This window comes from Marmota marmota, unplaced genomic scaffold (genome assembly GCF_001458135.2).
Source record: "Marmota marmota marmota unplaced genomic scaffold, marMar, whole genome shotgun sequence".
Taxonomy (NCBI): Eukaryota; Metazoa; Chordata; class Mammalia; order Rodentia; family Sciuridae; genus Marmota; species Marmota marmota.
In genome coordinates, this window is record NW_026000283.1 from 7,224,715 (window position 1) to 7,244,149 (window position 19,435).

A 19,435-nucleotide genomic window follows, 5' to 3' on the forward strand; every position below is an offset into this window, starting at 1 on the left:
GTAGACAAAAGGAATAGGAGGTGAAACAATTGGAGAATTTGACCAAGCAGATTGAGGGTGGCAGAAAATGTATGATTGGGATGTACGAGTTTTGGCCCACACAGGCTATTCAAAAAAGCTGCTTGAGAGGGTTACCAGTAAGTTTTACTGCCAAGCTTAATTTTTAATGTTCTGTGCTCTGAGTGGATAATCTAAAAAAGAAGTATGCTAGAAAAACTGGGTAAAGACCTTCTAAGTCTTTATATTCTAAACCAAATTCCCTATATTATAGTTGTTCCACATCCTTGTCACCACTTGATATTATTGTCTGTCTTTTTGATTGTAGCCATTCTGGAGGAGGTGTAAGGGATCTCATTGTGGTTTTAGTTTGCAGTTCCCTAATGACCAATGATATTGAGCATCTTTTCATTAACCATTTATGCATCTTCTTATGGGGATTGTCTTCTCAAATCTTTCATCCATTTTAAAAATTGGGTTGTCTTTTTTTATTGATTTGCAGCAGATTGCTATATGTTGTAGATATAATTCTTTTATCAGATATATGATTTGATAATAATTTCTTTCTGTGACTTGATTTTTCCTTTTATTAATGGTATCTTTTGAAATTTTTGGATTTTGATGAAATTTATTGAATTTTTAATCAACTGTGCTTTTTGGTCTCTATGTGAGAACTCTGTCCATTCCAAGGTCACACTGATTTACTTCTGTTTTCTTTGAGAAGTTTTATAGTTTTAGCTAGGAAACTTGGGTGAGATATGACAGTGGATAGTTCAAGGATATCTGAGAGCAAAATAAAAAGAAGACAGTGAAAAGGAAGGTGGAAAGGGTTTTAAAGAGAGCTCTATCTTGCGTACTTTGTCTAGATTCAATCTCTTGACAAATGAGAAAATGTTTTAGCTGAATTAATGAGGAAACCATGTCCATTTGATCAAGATTTAGTATTCACTTTATCTGAATAATATTAATATTAGTTGGCAAGGTTACCTTTATCTGGAGTTCAGATGTTTGCTATAACATGTGTATATAAATATGCAATACCATAGAAATGCATGACAGACATTCAAAGCAACACCAATGACACACTTCATGGACGCAAGCAAACACAATGGCTTGATGATAGTTTGTCACTGGATGGAATGTTAGAGGAAAGAAATCTGGAGTTGAGATGAATGAATACCAGATGCACATGAATGGAGTCTGGTCATAAAATGCAAGGGGGCGTTGGGTATGACATGGAAACAAACCTTGGAGAAATATCACATCCTTGCTGCATAAAGGCACCCAAGGAAAACCAAAGGCTGTTAAATATTCCAAATTCATTAGGAGGGTCAGGAGGGCTTTGTGGATCACGAGGTTCTTCATTGTTGTCTTCCAAGTGCCATTCATAAGGGCTGAATCTGCTGACTAGGAAAAGAACTACACTGACTCCAATGTAAGCGAAGACAATGCACATCCAGATTTCATAAGCCAGTGGGTCTAGAAATGAGAATACGCCTGGTTTTGATTTCTGAGGCTTCTTTATCATGATGGAGATGCCTAGGCTCATAAACGGCTTTGAAAAATCGATGACTTCTTCACGGACCAATGTTATTGTAAGTGGAGCAACAGCTATATCAGCTCTCTGAAAAACAAATATGTATGTAACTTTTAGAGACAGTCTTTCATTCAGTCATTTGCTACCTAATATAATTCTTTGGTGGAAACATAAAATCTTACATTGATACAACTAATTCACTTATCAATGCTTATGTTAGAAAAGTAATAGCATTTCATAAGTTTTAACTTGATGGTAAATTAAGGCATGGGAACTGGTCTGTTGTCCTGAGACATATTAGCTTAGATAACTAACTCCATTTTTCCCCTAATTTGTTTTTGCTACCTTGCAACTAAACTTGTATTCCCTTATGACCTATCCCTGTTTAACTCTTATTTTCTTATTTTAAATATTTTTTACAGTCTTATCTCCCTCAGTTGACTAGAAACTTTTGTTGAGCAAGCAGAATAGACTATATTTATATTTGCTTTCCTTATGCCATGTGGAGCAACACAGGGTCATAGCATTCAGTTTAATTCTTGAGTGTTTGCTATGTTATATTATTCTTGAATTATTTTTTGACAGCATGTCTATTAAAACAGATTCTTTGAAAGCAGGGACTGAGTCTTCTATTTTTATATCTATCATTGCAACAGATTTTAAACTGAAAAACTGTAGATGTCTTAAAAAGTTGTTGATTTTTGAATATGATGTATGAAAACATGAAAGAACTCTTCATGGGCAATGACATGGATAAAACAGTTATTATAATACATATTAATTTATATACTGAGCTATATTTTATAATGATGAATATCAGTATTGCACTCACTTGTATCAGATCAATAAAATAAATGTCAGCAGTGCATTGCATAATTATCTCAGGCAAAAGTAAGCCACGTTTTTATATTAATCCCAGGAAAAGAGGCACTAGTAATTTCTGCACTTATTTCTCTTTTTTCCACAACTGTTCCTTTACAACAATAGTAGGTTTTGGTAATAAACCTGGCCTTAAAATGACACATGGAAAAAAAAGGATTCCAATGAAGAAAAGGCTTGGAGATGATATATCAGATATAAAGTGAAAACACCAATTTTGATCAATTTTTTTTCTATGATAAATATAGTATGTCCCCCTATGTACCAGAGGGGAGAGATGGGGAAAGAATGAAAAGCTCTGAGATAGAGTATGTGTTCAAAGAAGTGAAGTTTTACTGATTTGAATTATATATGGTAATTCAAATCAGTTGAGCAATAGTCCTTAATTTAAGGGAAAATGCAGATGATAAATAGCTAACTCATTTTGGGGTGATTACTTGGTATGACACTGTGCTAAGTACCTTATACATATCTTATTTACTTCTCACAGAAACCTTGAGCTTAGTATAATTAGCATTCCCATGTTAGAGATGGAGAAACTGAAATGCTGAACAGCTGGGATTAGAAACCTGCAGTTATCAACTCAGCAAAACCCCCTTAGGTTCATTCCAATGCATATTTGAATGCCTATTCTGTGTCAAGCACTGTTCTAGGTGCTGTGAATGGACTGGTGAACAAAGCAAACAAAACAGATTTAAAAAAATACTTACCTGCATGGAGGACATCCTACATCCTTTATATCCTAGTAGAAGTTTCAGAAAGCATGTGTTTATCAAAGCCAACAGCCTATTGACCATCTATCTTGTGGCTTGCCACCATTTCAAACTTACCTTTTCTGAAATTAAACCCATCACCTATGATCTCAAAGTAGATTCTTCTCTAAGTTTGTGAATGATGCGTATTTCAGACCTTTCCCACTTCCTAATTCTTATCAGTCTTACTGCCTCTGTGAATGATGTTGCTTCTTTCTTTATGCCACCTCAGTGTTCCTCTTCTCCTCAACATATTGCTGAAGCTTAATCCATTCCTTCTGTGAATTTCCATGTCATAGAAAGTAACATTCTTGCTAAGATTTAATCCACTTATTCCAGGCCTCTCATATTCTTCTGTCTTCTTTAAGCCTAGTTCCATCTATTATCTCTTTTACATCTTTAATTAATCCTTGTCCATTCATCTATCTCAGTGGTTCTCAAAATATGGTCCTTGGATTATAGCCAAAATTTTCACCTGGGAACTTGTTAGAAATACTAATGCTCAACTCATACCTAACACGTATGGAATCAGAATCTCTAGGGATGGGACTCAGTCAGCTTCTAAGTTACTATAATAGTTACAGTGATTTGAAAATCATTGATTTATCTCATTCAAAGTCATATACTCAGGTATTTCTGTTTACTAACAAACAAAAACCACTCTGCCCATCTTTAGATCCTGCTACCCTCATAACCATATTATATCTCTTCCTGTTACTACCAATGTTCTTGCATAAATACACCTTTACTGCCTTTGAATTTCAATGTCATTTTCTTCTTCTTACCTATGAGATTTAACTTCCCACTCCTCCAATTTACTGAAATTATTTCTTGAATTATATACTTGGTTACCAAATTCAAAGACTTCCCTTGGACATCAACTGCTCCTGTGACATCATTGACCTTTTTCACTATATGTCCTTTTTTCTTTCCGCCCTGATACTAAAGACTACAGGTTTCCCTAACTCTATGATTGTTGCTTCTCTGGCTTTTCTTCCTAGTTCTGTTCACTCAATCAAGGTATTCTTTATACCTCCAGAGTCTGTTTATGGTACCTGGTTTAGGAGATTATCAATGAAGATTTTTCAAATAAGAAAGACCCTTTACAGTTCTGTCATTAACCACCTTCCTTCAACCCCTCAGTATTATCATCTATGGCTTCTACTCTCATCTCACTGCAGCTGAATCCTTAATATTCAGTTCTAAGATAGGAATTTGGGGATACAGAAAGATATACAAAGTTTCAAAAGAAATGCCCATGAACCTTTGGAATGCCGGAAATGCCCATGAACTATTGGAATGCAAAACAAGTGATTCTCATGCCACCCAGTCCAAGTCCTTGCCTGCAGAAAGTAGCACGATGTGAGGGCAATGCATAAACACTAGGAAAACTAGTATGAAATTGTGTTAATTCTGCCCTGACTCCACCTCTAGTCCAGCCCCTAGCTACTGTCCCTCTATAAAATTAATACCTCACATCAAGGGGTTGCTTCTCATTGTTGAGATGACCTGCTTTCTCCCTTGAATGTGTATTCCTTACTTTATCCAATAGTTTCTCACTGTCGAGATGGCCTACCTTCTCCCTTGAATGTATCATTGCTTTCCTAAATAAATCTGTCTGTGCCTTTAACTGATGTGCCCTTAAATTCATTTCTGTGACATTTGTCAAGAACCCCACTCATCCTGGATTGAGGTCCCCCTCTCTGGGAACTTCTTGGACCTCCTTTAGTGGTAGTTCCACATTGCTGAATGGATGGAAGCCAAAGACAAATTTTACCTATTTTATCTATTTTGTCTGGGGCTACACCTGGTCATAGGAACAAAGGCTGTTGAGGAGAATGGAATTGGCCAGAAAGCTAGCAGGGATTTTTGGCAGGGAGAGTCTGAATCAGCTAGAAAGAGTCTTGTCATGCCAAGAGAATTCATAGATAAAGCCACCTCTTCTCCTTGCCAACATGTCTCTGCCTCCTGCTCAGAACATGCAGATACCTTTCTAGTATCACTTCCCATTTGATCTCATTTGAATTTAATTACTTAATTTAACTAGTTTTTTTTTAAATTTTGTAAGTCTAAGAGATAGTTTGAGGAGAAATTGCTTTTTTTTTTGTTTTGGAAGGAAGAATTAAGGGGGGTATTTGTGTGACAAAATCACTTTGAATTTAAAGGAATTGAGCTTTCTTTCTTTCTTTTTTAAAACAGGGATGCAGGGGAGTTTGAGAATCTTGACCCAATTTAAAAGAAAAAAAACTGAGTAACCAAAGCCTCTACCATGAGGCAAGCACTGCTAAATACTAACAAGAGGTGGTCAGACAGACAAGTATGACTTTCTGTTGTCTGGTTTCCAGAAATACTCTGCAAAAGAGTAGATTCCCAAAGGAGGCCATTCCTAATCTGAAGTACTTTTGAAATCACATAAGACAACTGGAAGAATCTGCTCCTCTCAGGCACTAGCCTTTTTTCCTCAGCCTGGCTACCTTTTCTGAATTATTTCTTTCTGAGGAACTTTTTTCAAAAAAGGTGGAGCTTCTCTATTTTTTGCTGGCTGTTGTTCCCTCAATGAAGAATGACATTAAATTCGTGCTCAGTTAAACCTCATGGTTGTGGACCTGGCTCTAAAATGAGAATTTCCCATTATTGATCCTTAAAGACCCTCAAAAAAGACCTATATATGGAAAAAGACAAAGGGATATTGACAAGCAGGTAGAGGTCTCAACCAATAGAAGGGAAGGGAGCTACTGAAGGAATGAAGTGCCTCATTTGTGGTGTTCTGAACCATTCTAGTAGCCTTTTGTTCTCAAGCCTTTGCTTGTGCTGGTAGCAGCAGTAGGTGAGCCATTTTCAGAAACCTAGGTGGGTAAAGTAGGTGGCATAAGGGTACTCCAGTTGACAGACAAAAACCAGCAAATGGTAAGAGCCCAGGGTAAGAGTTTGCTGGTGTTTTTGCTTGCATCTTGACAACTTAAAGGATTTTAATCAAGTGGCTTAAGAGTGGCTGTGTGGGCTTGGTAAACACACTAAATTAGGTTTGATTTTTCCACTTACCAGTGGCAAACCTAAAGCAACTGCATTATTGGAGGGGATTTAGCTTGAGGGGGTTTATAATTCTTTTCATAGGTGGGTTGCTAAAGTTGTAAATGTCCCAAAACTTAAAAATCCGCAAACTTATATGTATAGGGATGATGCACTTAAGAATCTAATGGATTTTAGGCAGAGATGACACTGAGTTTAAATATAATTTAAAAAATTCTTTGAGCCGGAAGGTTGTTATGTCTTAAAGTATTTTCATCTGACTATCTGATATGAAATTTGTAACCCATCTGGAGACTTTGCATGAACAGCAGCTTGCCAGCCACCATTTTAAAGAGCTTTCTGAAAGCAAGGGAGAAGACACAGAGAGGGTATAGAGAATGTATTGATATGTGATGCATAAAGTATTATATATTATCCAAGAGAAAAAGCAGGCCTGACCTGATCCCTTCTCCCTGTATCAACCGTAAGACTTGAGTGGCTTTGGCAGATATTTTCCTTTGGAAACTTTAAATGTGTTAGAAAACGGAGTGGGGTAGAATCAAGCTAGACAATAGGAATATAATTATTGTGTGTTAGGACATAGGACTTAAACTGCTTCATTGGCTTGTACTCTATGGGATATTTACTGTTTGTGATTGAGATCTGGAGAAAGGGATGAGGTCTATTTAAATCTGTGCAATAAAAAGCAGCATCACAACAGGATCTCCTCATTTCTTTATCCACATCAGATGTCCCAGTCTGGATCTATTGATAAGGACTTCTTGTCCTTGGAGAGCTAAGAGAGTTAAAGACAAAGTGAAGATAAAAAAATTTCCCTGGAGCTGGATGAAGGCCCTGTGAGACAAAATTTGGTAGGAAATATTTTCCCATCCTCTCTGCTCAGAATGGCAGGTTTCCATGTGTCATTAATACTCCTTCCTGGGTTAATATGCATCATTTGAAGGGGAGGGGAACTTTTATCAAATCATCAGCCCTTCTGCCAAAGCCCAGTGTCATTGCCTGAAGAATAGAAGAGAATATATGGTATCTGTTACTGGACCCTTGCTTCTCTGCCTTTTAGCTGGAATGACAGATCGACTTTCTGCCTTTTTTAATGGCAAATGAATCTATCTTAGGATGGTGACAACCTAAGAGATAATTTCTTGTAGGCAGAGAAATGTCAGTACAAATAGTATCTGTAGAATTGCCATTTGTTCTGGGAGTGTGAAGGAGTCTGGGGACACCCAGGAAATGTGACCTGAAATCAACCACTCTCTCAACCCTTTCTCCATCCTTAAGCTCACTGCTAACTTGTAAGTCGGAGGAACCAATCAGGGCAGTCTGGTCTTTCCAAAAGCAACATCCCTCCATTTTATTCTTAGTTCTAGGTGCTAAGAACACAGGGAATATGGCAGCTCCTTACTGGGAGGTGTCTTCTTAATTAGATACAGCCACAATTTCTTTTCCTGCCTTTGTTTTTTGTTAGGTCATATCTCCTCTCTAAGGGTAGAAACCCCATATATCTACTTTGGGTTTTCAACTATTTTAAATGATAAACAGATGTTTGTATTACTTTATCATAGAGGTCAGAGATAAATAATGGGCATCTTGGATAGAAAATTTCTTGATCCATCTAGATTATAAGCCCCCCAAGGCCAGGCAGGGATACTGTCTCTGATTGATATCTCATCAATGTTCCCATAATTTGACAAGTTTAGTGAATGCAGCCAGTGTGACCTGGTTGACAGAGCACTAGACCAGGAGTCATGAAACCTGAGTTTCCAGGCCACATTATTTTGTGATCTTGTCAAAATTTCCCTGTCTTCCATCAGGCTTTAATTTCCTAGTTTGCCCAATATGCAAGTCTAACGTCCATTCTTGACTTGTCCCCATAGTCATGTGTAAAGTGAATGAAAAGTTAGGCTAAAGGAAGTTTAAGAGCCCTGCTAGCAACAAAATGCTCTTTAAAAATGCCTTCTTAAAACACTTGCTATTTGGGAGCCATAAAACCTTGTGGTCTGTAAGTCATTTGAGCTGGGACAATTACCATGTGGCAGTGTTACAGACATGCAGCTCAAAATCAAAACTGCTAAAAGCAGGTGGACAGTTTCAAGTCCATAGTGTTCTGAAGGGCTTACATAATGGGATACATTGTGTCCTACTGACATTTGTTTCAAAAATAGCCTTCTTAGAGATACAAGGTGCCCCAACATTGACTTTGATTTGAATTGGTTTAGAGGGAAAAAAAAGCCTATTTAGGAATCATCTGAGAAGAGGCTGATTGACTTCTTTATTCTTTAACAAATTTAATTCATTTTCAATCTTTCTTGAGACTTTATGGCAGATACCGAAATGTCTTTTGCAAAGCTTCCTTCATTTTTCCTGCTCTGATCTGTTTTACATACTAAAAGCATAAGAGGAAATACCCTAAGGATAAAGCAATGCCTATCTGTGTAGTTTTTATGTTCACTGAAAGAAATAGTTCCCTATTCTCCATCCTTTTGCTCATTAAGCAGTCTGAGAAATCATCAGGGGCTTTCTGCCCTTCTTCTTCTTAAATAACTTGCAAGCCACAAGAGGTCAGTCCTGCCAGAAATGAAACCCTGTGTTTTCATGTTTCTCCCTTTCTATCATTGATAGAGAAGTTGAAAATTTCCCAATGCCAAAAGATTAAAACTTCTAAATGAGGATGAAGACACATTTAGATTATGAGATCATCCTCCCTAACAGAAAGCTCACTCCAAGCATGATATGAATATCTATTTTTCAGAGCCACAGGTTTTAAAGGAAAGTAGAATTTGTCTGTTGACTCCAATGGCTTGGTTTGCTGTCACTTCTCTGAATTTGCCTTGTGTTATAATCCCAGAAAGCATCAGAGACTTGTTCCGTATCAGGGAAGGAGGAGGACATTTCTGTCTTTATTAGAAAGAACTGGAGAGAAAAGATTGGAAGTTTCCTCCAGAATTTTTACCTTTTCAAAAGTGAAGAGGTGGCATGTGAATGACTAAACAAATAAAAGCCTCTGTAATTCTCAAGCTCCCTCACTGACAAGTAGATGAATTGGGAAAAAGAAGAAATATGTGTAGATTAAATGAGTGTAGCACAGAGGACATGCCAGAGGAGAAATCAAAACCCACTGAGAAAGCTGGTCTTTGTCTAGACAATGTCAGAAAATCTGCTTTGCTCTACATTACTGTGTATAACGTCTTGCTCAATGCTAGAAGGCCTCTGATCTATTTACAGAGTGTGACAGGTTTCTTTTGAGATACCAGTGAGCTCTGGCCATTTAGTTTTGATGAGCTGGTAGAACTCATGAAACTCAGGTACCCTGGGGCCAGTGGAAACTGACACCCTAAATTTTTTGCCATCTGCTATGGCCAAAAAAAGTCTCTCCAGAATGGCTAAGACACCAAATGCCTTTTTAAATAATTTTCAAGTGTCTTTTAGGATGAGATAGGTCTGAGACAACACTTTGGCTATTGGACATTATCATATAATGGTTAAAGCACACGTCCTTCATAATAAAAGTTCAGGGTTCAAATCATTATGTCATTGCTATGATCAGAATGTTTGTGTCCTCTCCATTCACATGTTGAAATTCTAACCCCTAAGGTGATGTTATTAGAAAATGGGGTCTAGGAATTTATTAGGGCATGGGGCAGAGAGCTCATGAATTAAATCAATACCCCTAGAAAAGATGCTTAAGAGACCTTTCACTCTTTTCACCATGTAAGAACACAGTAAGAAGGTGCCATCTATGAGCCAGAAAGTGGACTCTCACCAGACAAAGAAATCTGCCTTGATTTTGAACTTTCAAGTCTCCAGAATTGTAAAAAAATGTATCTGTTGTTTTTAAGGCACTACTCTAAGCTATTTTATTACAACAGCCTGACCAACTAAAATAGTCACTACAGGCTGTTTGGTTTTGTGCATGTGACTTCACTCTCAGCCTTAATTCTCTCACATGTAGAAGGAGGTTAATAAAGGCACTTTCCTCAGAGGTGCATTATGAGGATTAACTTACATAGTGTCTGTAAAGTTCTTACCATAGTATCTGGCAACAAATAAATATGTAATAATTGGTAGATGATGATGATGATGATGATGATGATGATGATGATGATACATGATTGTTTCCCAGGCATCACTTTTGCCAGCTATTCATTCATTAAAAGAAAAAGTGACTTTTTACTATGTAGCAGGGAATGTACTAAGTGCAAGGGTGAACTCTAAGCAAGGAAAGACCTCTTGGATCTTGAGTATTGGGGAGAAGAACCAGAAAGAGAAGTCCTTATTACTAAATTGTAAAGTGAGAGGTTAGAGGTGTGTCAAGATGGCTCATAGCTTCTCAGGGTCCTCAGAAATCATGTCAGGTGATTTGCCCCTTGTTCAGCTCTCTCTGGAATTAGATTTTCTCTTTTTCACTCATTGGATCACTTGGATTTCATCTATAACTCAGTCTTGTGCCAGTTCTTAGGACCAACCTTGGCTTTAGACATGATTGGTTCCAGCCCCATAGATGGAGACTGAGGATCAGTTTGCCTTGCTGCTTATATGGCTAGAGGATGGTGCCCCAGTTTTGATTACTGGGGCCCAGTCTCATTTTAAATCTTAGATCCCTTTCTGTGCCCTTATTTTTAGAAATGAGCTTTTGCCTTTGTACTTCTTCCCAAAGGGCTGTTCCAAAGACTTAGTGACCCCAGTATTCTTTTATGATTGGAGAGCTACACCTTATTCTCATTGGTTCCCATCTCAAGCACCAAGTCCTTTTCCTAAACCTCAGTCCTATAGATAACCTATATGTTTGCTTCAAATCAGCTAGGACTTAGTATTACCTACCCGTTATATTCCTTTGTCTTTTCCTTAGGTGTTGTCTATATAGGGACCAATCATTGCCTCTGCCTGCAATTGCATTAGTTCCCTAGTGACTTGTTTACCTAATGGGCAGTTCTTGTGCCCAGTTTTGCTTATCTCTGAATGCCTCATTGGGCTGCCTAAGATTCCAATCAGAGGCTAAAACCATTTAAAACTAAGTCACTGAGGAGCTCTGAGGATACCACTGTGCCCCTCTAAAAAGCTTTAATTATCAGTATTCTTTTGCACTTGGCCCTAGGCCAAACACTTGGTAGAGACATTCTGTTCATTCATTCAAGTATTTATTTAAATTCTATGCTCCAGGCTCTGGGATATTGAAATGCAAAAGATATGTCTTATGTCCTTAAAAAGTTCATAGTCTAGTAGGACAGGTAAACTTAAAAGTTGATCATTACAGTACAAGTTTAGAAGTACTATATGAATACAAAAAGTACTATAAGGAAACAAAAATTAGGGACACCTAACCCAAACTGCAGGTGCATAGGTCAGATTAGGGAAGGCTTCCTGAAAAAGGTATCATCTCTGAGTTCTAGAGGATGAGTAGCTGGTGGTAGCTGATTGAAGAGAGGCAAATGTATTTCCAGATATACCCTGAGTAGAGCTCAAGTATATGAAGAGAACAGCACATACTTTGCTACAGCTGGAATGTGTGAAGGGGAAAGTGTAAAAGATGAAGCTAGAGAGGTAGGTGGGTGCTAGACTATGAAATGCCTTATTTTCCATGCTAAAGAATATGAGTTTTATTCTGATTTTTAAGGTAAGAAATTATAATAATGTGGAAATCTGATTTATAAAAACAGAGGCAAGGGTAACAGTTAAGTGACTGACAATCAGTGAAAAATCTTAGCTAATGTGATGATAGTGGGGGATGAAGGATGCATTTAGATTTGAGAGATTTAAAATGAGAATTCAACTTGGTACAGTGATGTACACCTGTAATCCCAGCTGCTTAGGAGGCTGAGGCAGGAAGATTACAAGTTCAAAGCCAGCCTCAGCAACTTACCAAGGCCGTAAGCAAATTAGCAAGATCGTGTCTCAAAATAAAAATAAAAGGGTTAGGGTTGGTGTCCCTGGGTTCAATCCCTACCACACATACACACACCAAAAATAAGTAAGTAAGTAAATAAATAAATAAAAAGAAACAAAGAGAAAAGAAAAAGAAAAAAGCAATTCATATATGGTTACTGACCAGATATGAAGGGAATGATGAGGAAAGCTGGTGGAGTTGCTTAGGCAAAGTTGCTTAGGCAACTACGTGGTTGAGTGATTCTGCTGTCTGAGATAGGGAACACAGAAGGAATAGATTTTCAATAGAGGGCAGGTCGTGCTTAATGTTGCCAAATAAAATTCCCCAATTCTACTTTTCTTTTAGTAGAATAATCTTGTTACCCAAAAGATTACTTTTGATGAACTACCTTTACAGACTTCAACTATGTTTTTTGTGGTCCTGAGGATTAAACCCAGTGCCTCATACATGCTGGGCAACTGCTCTTACCACTGGGTATATCCACAGCCAGACTTCAACTTTAGAAGAAAACATTCTTCTTACAGATTTTATGAAAGCTAAACAGTTGCAAAAATGTTGCAATTGGAGATTATACTTTTCAATTAAGAAAAAAGATAGGAGATTTAGAGTTTAATGCAAACAGAGTTGAAAAATACTTACCCCATAGACAAGTTCTCCAACCATGCCGTTCCATATTTTAGTTTCAGGATCCCTTGCGCCATATTTCCCATCACCAACAATAGACAATTTGTATTTGATTCTTACATGCTTGGCTATTTCATAGGCTAAATCTACACAATAGCCTTCATATCGTTCATTTCCTTCCAGTTGCTCATGATTTTTCTTATACATTACATATGGTGATTCCTTTGGATACAAAAAGGAGATCAAATGATTACTCCTATACATTTTTCTAAGACATGGTAAATGTAATAATGATTTTTTCCCTCTGTAGCTTTTGAGATTTGGTGTGTGAAAAAGGGCTTTCTTCTTTTTTTTTCCCACTTAATAAGCAGAAGAGCCTCAATTGACTATTCATTGGGTCACATATTCCTTGGAGTCCTTAACTAATGATTTAAGGAAGTAGAGAAAGATTAAAGTTCTTTTTGAGAGTTTGAAAGAAGGACTAGTTTTCACTGGTAAAGTCTTTGATTTAGTCAAATTGGGCGGAGGTATCTCCCTTAGTTACATGAAAGTGAACTTCCTTTGATTTCTCAGGATTTATCAGGTAGGAACCACATTCATATGGGCCAAGTCATAGGAACATACTGTGATCTTTGGAAGATGAGGGTCTATGGCTTATTCATTTTTCTATTCACAGGGCCTAGTACAGTACCTAGGACAAAGTGAGTATTTGATATATATGTTTAAATGAAAGCTCAACTTCAGCCAAGTCTATATTCAGCTAATTAGACTTTCATACCTAGTGCCATACTTGTTTCTAACCCAGGTTTCTAATGAAAACAAGCCAGCTTTTAGGAAAAACATTTTAAAATTAATCAAGAATACTATCTCACATGTTTTATTAGCATATTATACATAATATTTGGGCTCATTTTGATGTAATCATATAACATGGAATATAATTTGCTCCATGTTAGTCCCCAGTACTTCCTTTTTCCCTCCTGTCCTCCCTTCCCATACCCTTCCTCTACTCTACTGGTCTTCCTTCTATTTATTTAGAGTTTTTAAAATTAGTGCTTTATACACACACACACACACACACACACACAAAGGTGAAATTCACTGTGGTATGCTCACACATGTACATAGCATAGTTTGGTCAATTTCATTCCACTGTTCCTCCCTTTTGTCATCCCTTCTCCCTCCCCCTCAATCAATCAGTCCCCTTCCTCTACTCCAGTGATCTCCCTTCTACTATCTCACATCATCTTAATAGTGTTTTGAATGTTGTGAAAAACTTTTTAAAAAAAATAATTTGTTTTTAGTTGTAGATGGACACAATACCTTTACTTAATTTTTTTAGATTTTTTTTTTAGTTGTAGATGGACACAATATCTTTATTTACTTATTTTTATGTGGTGCTGAGATCGAACCCAGTGCCTCATACATGTGAGGCAAGTGCTATATCACTGAGCCACAACCCCAGAACCCTTTATTTATTTATTTATTTATTTATTTTTATGTGGTGCTGAGGATCGAACCCAGTGCCTCACACATGCTAGGCAAGTGCTCTACTGCTGAGCTACAGCCCCAGCTCATTGTGGAAAACTTTAATGTGGTGAATTATGCTTTGAAATGGTCTTATTACATGGGTAGGAGATTGCTATTATACCTATTATTTGTATTAAAAAACAACAACAACCTGAAGCTTAGAGAAGTTGTGACTTGCACGATTACAGAGGTTAGCAAGAGTTCTAATATTAGAATCCCAATGTACTCTCTGGTCTATACAATGCTGCCTCCCCCACAATGAAGAATTAGATTTCAAGTCCAGATGAAGCATCAGTCCTATGGGAGTGTGATAGGGCAAAGGAGTTGAATGATATCTGAACTTGTTCTGAATTATTTTTATTCTTTCTTTTTAAAAATTGCATGCTAGTCATCATCCTGGCAAAAATACTGTGAGGGTTTCCTGATCTGCCCTGTTGGAAGTTTTCACTACTTGAACTCTTTACATTTTTTTCCATTGGCTAAATGATACTTTATAGGAAGCAGATGTCTTACTGTACAGAAAGCCTACCTATTCTTTGTTCACACTTACCAGAATGGTAGTCACAACTATGGTACGGTTCTCTGATGATGCACTGTCATTGCTGATTTGTTGATCTGAGAAGGGTACAAATCTTTCATATTCATTCCAGTAGCCAGCCTACAACAGAGCAGACATTTGACCTGGATGCCTGTTTTTCACTCAAAAAGTACTGCATGAAGTTCAAGTGCTATTGTAAAATGAAACTTTTTTTTAGTAGCTTGACTTTTACAAGGTCTGATGTCCTGTTTTCCTCTGTCCTACAAGGACTCCAACACAGATGCACAGATGTACTGTCCTGGGGGTTTCCATCTCCATCTCACTCTGATATTATATGACATAATTTATCCCATTGTAGGATAATTGGCCTTACCCCCCTTTAAATTCCTGTAGCAGAAAAATCCTTTGTTTCAAATCATAGGAAAGCTGGAAGGTAGGGATGGGAAATCAGTGATTATCTTTTAGACATGATGCTAAATATTTTATATTCTGAGGTTTTATTAAATATCTACTAAATTCCTGCTTCCTGCCCAGTTCAACTATTAGTAAGATAGAAGCAAATTGATCATGTAAAGTTCAGCTATAGAGAAAGGTACTTTTCCAGAATCCTTTTGGTAGGTGAGTTGGAAAAATAGAAGGAAACCCAGTTTTCTATTATTACTATTTTTCCTGAGACCATATGTACTTTGGAAGTTTCTGTTTAAATAAAAACATGCTATGAAATTTGTGATTCTGACCCTTTATTGTAGGAAGCTGTTAATAACTTGTGAGTTCATCACTTTTACAGGACCAGCCTCAGAGTGAAATCCTCCTTTTAAAATGAATAAAAGTATCATTCTGATTACAAAGCAACGTGTGCATTTTATCTATACTCCTCATGGAATGGAAGGGCAAAAATGATGTGTGGGAGTTTGTTTTGTGTCTGTTTCCTAACACCTATTTCTTTGCATCTGACTAGTGTCACCTTCTAAGAGACTTTTTCTCTGGATGTCTGTTTTGGTTACTTACTTTTCGAGAGCCAGTGACTTTCATTTCATACACATCAATGGTATAATTTGTCCTACGTCCATAAGTGTCAAATTGGATATTTCCAGTCATTCCTTGTACTTGCACCTGGCAAAAAGAAAAAAAAAGTACGAAAATTTAAAGTACCACTGCCTTATTGCCTTATAGGTCTCTGGGATGAGGTCCACTGACAAATTTTGAAATCTTAGAGAATTTCTATCTTGAGTCATTGTGCTGTATTCACCAGATCAAGTCTATACAGATCTTCAATTCCTATGCAGTATTTTCTCAGTATGGCTTTTAGTTATAAAGCTTGGTGTGGGTGTGAGTGAGTGAGACCTCTACCACCAGTTTTTCAAGGACTTGACATTTCCATTAGTCCCTTCCTCTTATGAATACTCTTCAGGCTACTCCCTGAACTAGGTTAATGCATTCTTCTAAATCATGAGTTCCTTGAGTCTGATGACTGTATCTTATCTTAGTATTTCCAATATCTGAATAAAGTTTTGTTTCAATAACATGGACTTTGAAAACCTTGAATTCATCTAGCACCACAACTTACTAACTGGATGATTCAGGGGCACATTTCTTAATGCTTTTTTTAAACCTCAGTGTCCTAATCTGTAAAATGGGAAATCTTAGTAGTTGTTGGGAGGGTTAAATGAGTTATGCATATGTAATGCTTAGATCAGTGTCTGGCACATAGTAAGCATTGCTATACATGCTGACTATATTAATTATTATTAAAATGAATTTAGTTGTTTCTAAGGGTTATATATTTACCAGTTATACAGTGTCAGGAATAAGCTTTTCTTCTTATTTAACCTATGACCATTGTTAAGTCTAGGGGTTCAAGAATATGAGGCACCAGAAAATCATAGGTATTAGAAATATGAACTCCTGCTTGGGATGTCAAATGCACATTTTGTTTAAGCTACAATATTTCCTTGGCCTGAGCACGTTATTTTTTAAAAGTTTTTTCAGTTGTCAATGGACCTTATTATTTATTTATTTATATGTGGTGCTGAGGATTGAACCCAGTGCTTCACACATGTTAGGTAAGCGCTCTGCCATTGAACCATAACCCCAGCCCCATTATTTTGAACTAATAAGAGGCCACTCCTATTAAATGAAGAGAGTTCCTTAGTTGTTTTTATGGTATGGGGACACTGGATGAAAGACCCTTTATAGATAATGAGTCATTACTGTTAACCACTTGCATTATTCATCTCATGAGTAAGGGTCAAAACTTTGCTTTAAAGAAAGAGAATCTGTTTCATTTTCTCAGGATAAAAGGATGGAATAACTTCCCCCCTCATTTAGAGAAAATGAGAAACTGCTAAGAAGGTGATAATAGGTTTGTGCTGCAGAAGGGAAAATTGATCTCAAATATTAGGGAGCATTTTTTTTAAAGGGAAGGGAGCTTGCTTACTGGTAGGAGTTTATGGAATTCTTGCTGAAAGAGAAGTGCTATAATGTGAGTAATTGGAAGCAAGATGAATGCCTATCTGACGCAACAAACCTAAGCACTATTGTCAACCTGTGCCTGCAGAAAAGGGTGACGTTACACTTCTGGTTAAAGAAGAGGAACTTTGTCGAAATAGAAATTAGTTTTTCAGTTAGAGTAGGAGTGACAAATATTGCAATGCATGATGAACTCTTTATATTCCATTTTGAGCATCTAAATTGTAGGAGAGGAGTTAGGCAGGGCAGAGGCAATGGCAAAGAAACTTACTAAGAAAATCTTTCATTACTGAAAAATACCATGGGCTTTAAGTTTCATTGAAAATTGTATATTTCTAAAGATTCAGCTTATCTGCATGGGATTTATGAATTGTTCAGTTGAAGTTTTGTCTAAAACATTCCAGACCTCATGAGTCAAATGTTTGGTGGTCTGGTATTCAATGTCAGTTATACTTTCCCACCATGTGGGATCCCTTCTTTAATCCATAGCACCCTGCATAGAACTTAATTTAATCACCCATGTATTTCTGGCTCCCCTCCTAGATAGGAAGTACCCCAAGATGACAGTCATTCTTTTTTCCTGTTCTCAGCAACTAAGACAGTGCCTGAGATACAGCAGGTGTTCCATAAATTTGTATTCAAATGACTTAGACTCTGTGATAGATATCTCAGTAGATTGTGCAAAAGCCAGTGGCTTTAAGATATTTTAAAGAATTTGTTTACATATTAACAATTTAAATGTGAGCTCCCCTCCTTTCTTTTCAAGTTTGCATACTAATATTAAGCCTGATACATAGTCATAGGTGCTTAACAAATATTTACTGAATGAGTGGCATGCTTATATATTCATTTAAACAGGCCCCTTAGGGTCCTCTATCAGGCAATGATTTTGTTTGCCAGATTTCTTTCAAGGAAGAGAATGATTTATTGAGAAATAACTATGTGCTAGTCACAATGAGGGATGTTTTTGCATAATGCATTCTCACTTTTAATTAACTCAAGTAAAAAGAGATTTCTTTTAATGCAATAAAACATTTAATACTTCAGACTAGATTCACTTGCAGACCTCCTGAATAGTGCAATTTTATTGAAGCACTGTCTACTTTTGGGAAATGTTGATGCTTTTGAGACTCTTTGGAGCATTAGAAAGAGGTTGGCCTATAAAAGAGAGGTGAAGGATTCTTCTGGTTGAGTGCTTTGAGTCATTAAGGCCTGGGGAGGAAGGTTACTTACCTGGCTTATAGATGGAGATTTATCAGTAAGTTAGACCTGCAGAAACATTTATGTATAATTGTATGAGCAACTCATTTTCTTCTAAACAAATTAATTTATTATCCTTCATTATGGTGGTCAGTTTTCTATTTGGGGAAAGTAGTTGTTTGTGTCATGAATGGGCAGTCAATTGGAAATGCTGGCTCTTGTCTCTTGAGCCTTTGTTGATGAAAACTCCTTTTGATTCACTCTGAGGGAGTTTTATATTTCACTCATCATTATGTTTCACCTGACAATACAAATCTTGTAACTGCTATGAAGGTTGAATTTAATTAACTGCTCTTCAAAATTGTGCAGTGCTACCTCCATAAAACTACACTTAGGGCATTTGTTAGGGAACTGACATAATGACATAAAAATCTGCATGATGGGAGAATGAGTCATATCTCTTTCTTGGAGAGAGACACAGGGGCTACTAACCCCTTTTGATTGAATGCTTCCAACTTGGCAAATTGAAGGTGGCAGCAAGAGAGCCAACTACACAAAATGATGTACGTTATGAGGCCACTACAAATTCTTCGTTGCTGGGTTGTGCACAGAATTATCTTATCACTGCCTATCTCTTTGTTCATTTGGATGTCCCAAACATCAGGATAATTAGGTAGAAATAAGAGATTCTTGTACTCTTGAAGGCTCATTTTAATGTATGCAGGCACATGTGGCAGGCGATAAAGCAAAATATTCAGGAAAGAGCTCTTGCTTGGAAAGCTGCAATGAATGGGTGATACTGCTCCTAGTGTAAATAATGGAATCTGTTCAAAGGACACTGCTTGAAGCCTTAAATGATCTCCTACCCAGTAAATACTAAAAACAAGTGACCTATTTGACTGTCTATCCATTGATTCCTTGTACTTTTCTTTAGGCTTTTTCTTTGCAGCATTGGTCAAAAGCCTCTTAAGTAGGTCTAGAAATGTATCATGTTCCTG

The 19,435-nt window shown here is 37.1% G+C and overlaps 1 protein-coding gene across 3 annotated transcripts in view; it reads right to left on the minus strand.

The window, feature by feature from the left end:
• Gria3 (glutamate ionotropic receptor AMPA type subunit 3) overlaps positions 1-19,435 on the minus strand; it is a 269,270-nt gene that overhangs the window by 66,262 nt on the left and 183,573 nt on the right. For all 3 annotated transcript variants that reach the window (XR_007344989.1, XM_048797096.1, XM_048797097.1), the window contains 4 exons: positions 15,777-15,881; positions 14,781-14,888; positions 12,716-12,922; positions 1,245-1,621 (listed from right to left, as the gene is read on the minus strand). Coding sequence is in view for 2 of the 3 variants with exons in the window: in XM_048797096.1 (XP_048653053.1) it covers positions 1,245-1,621; positions 12,716-12,922; positions 14,781-14,888; positions 15,777-15,881 (797 nt within the window). In the remaining variant the exon portion in view is untranslated. The remainder of the gene's footprint in view (positions 1-1,244; positions 1,622-12,715; positions 12,923-14,780; positions 14,889-15,776; positions 15,882-19,435) is intronic.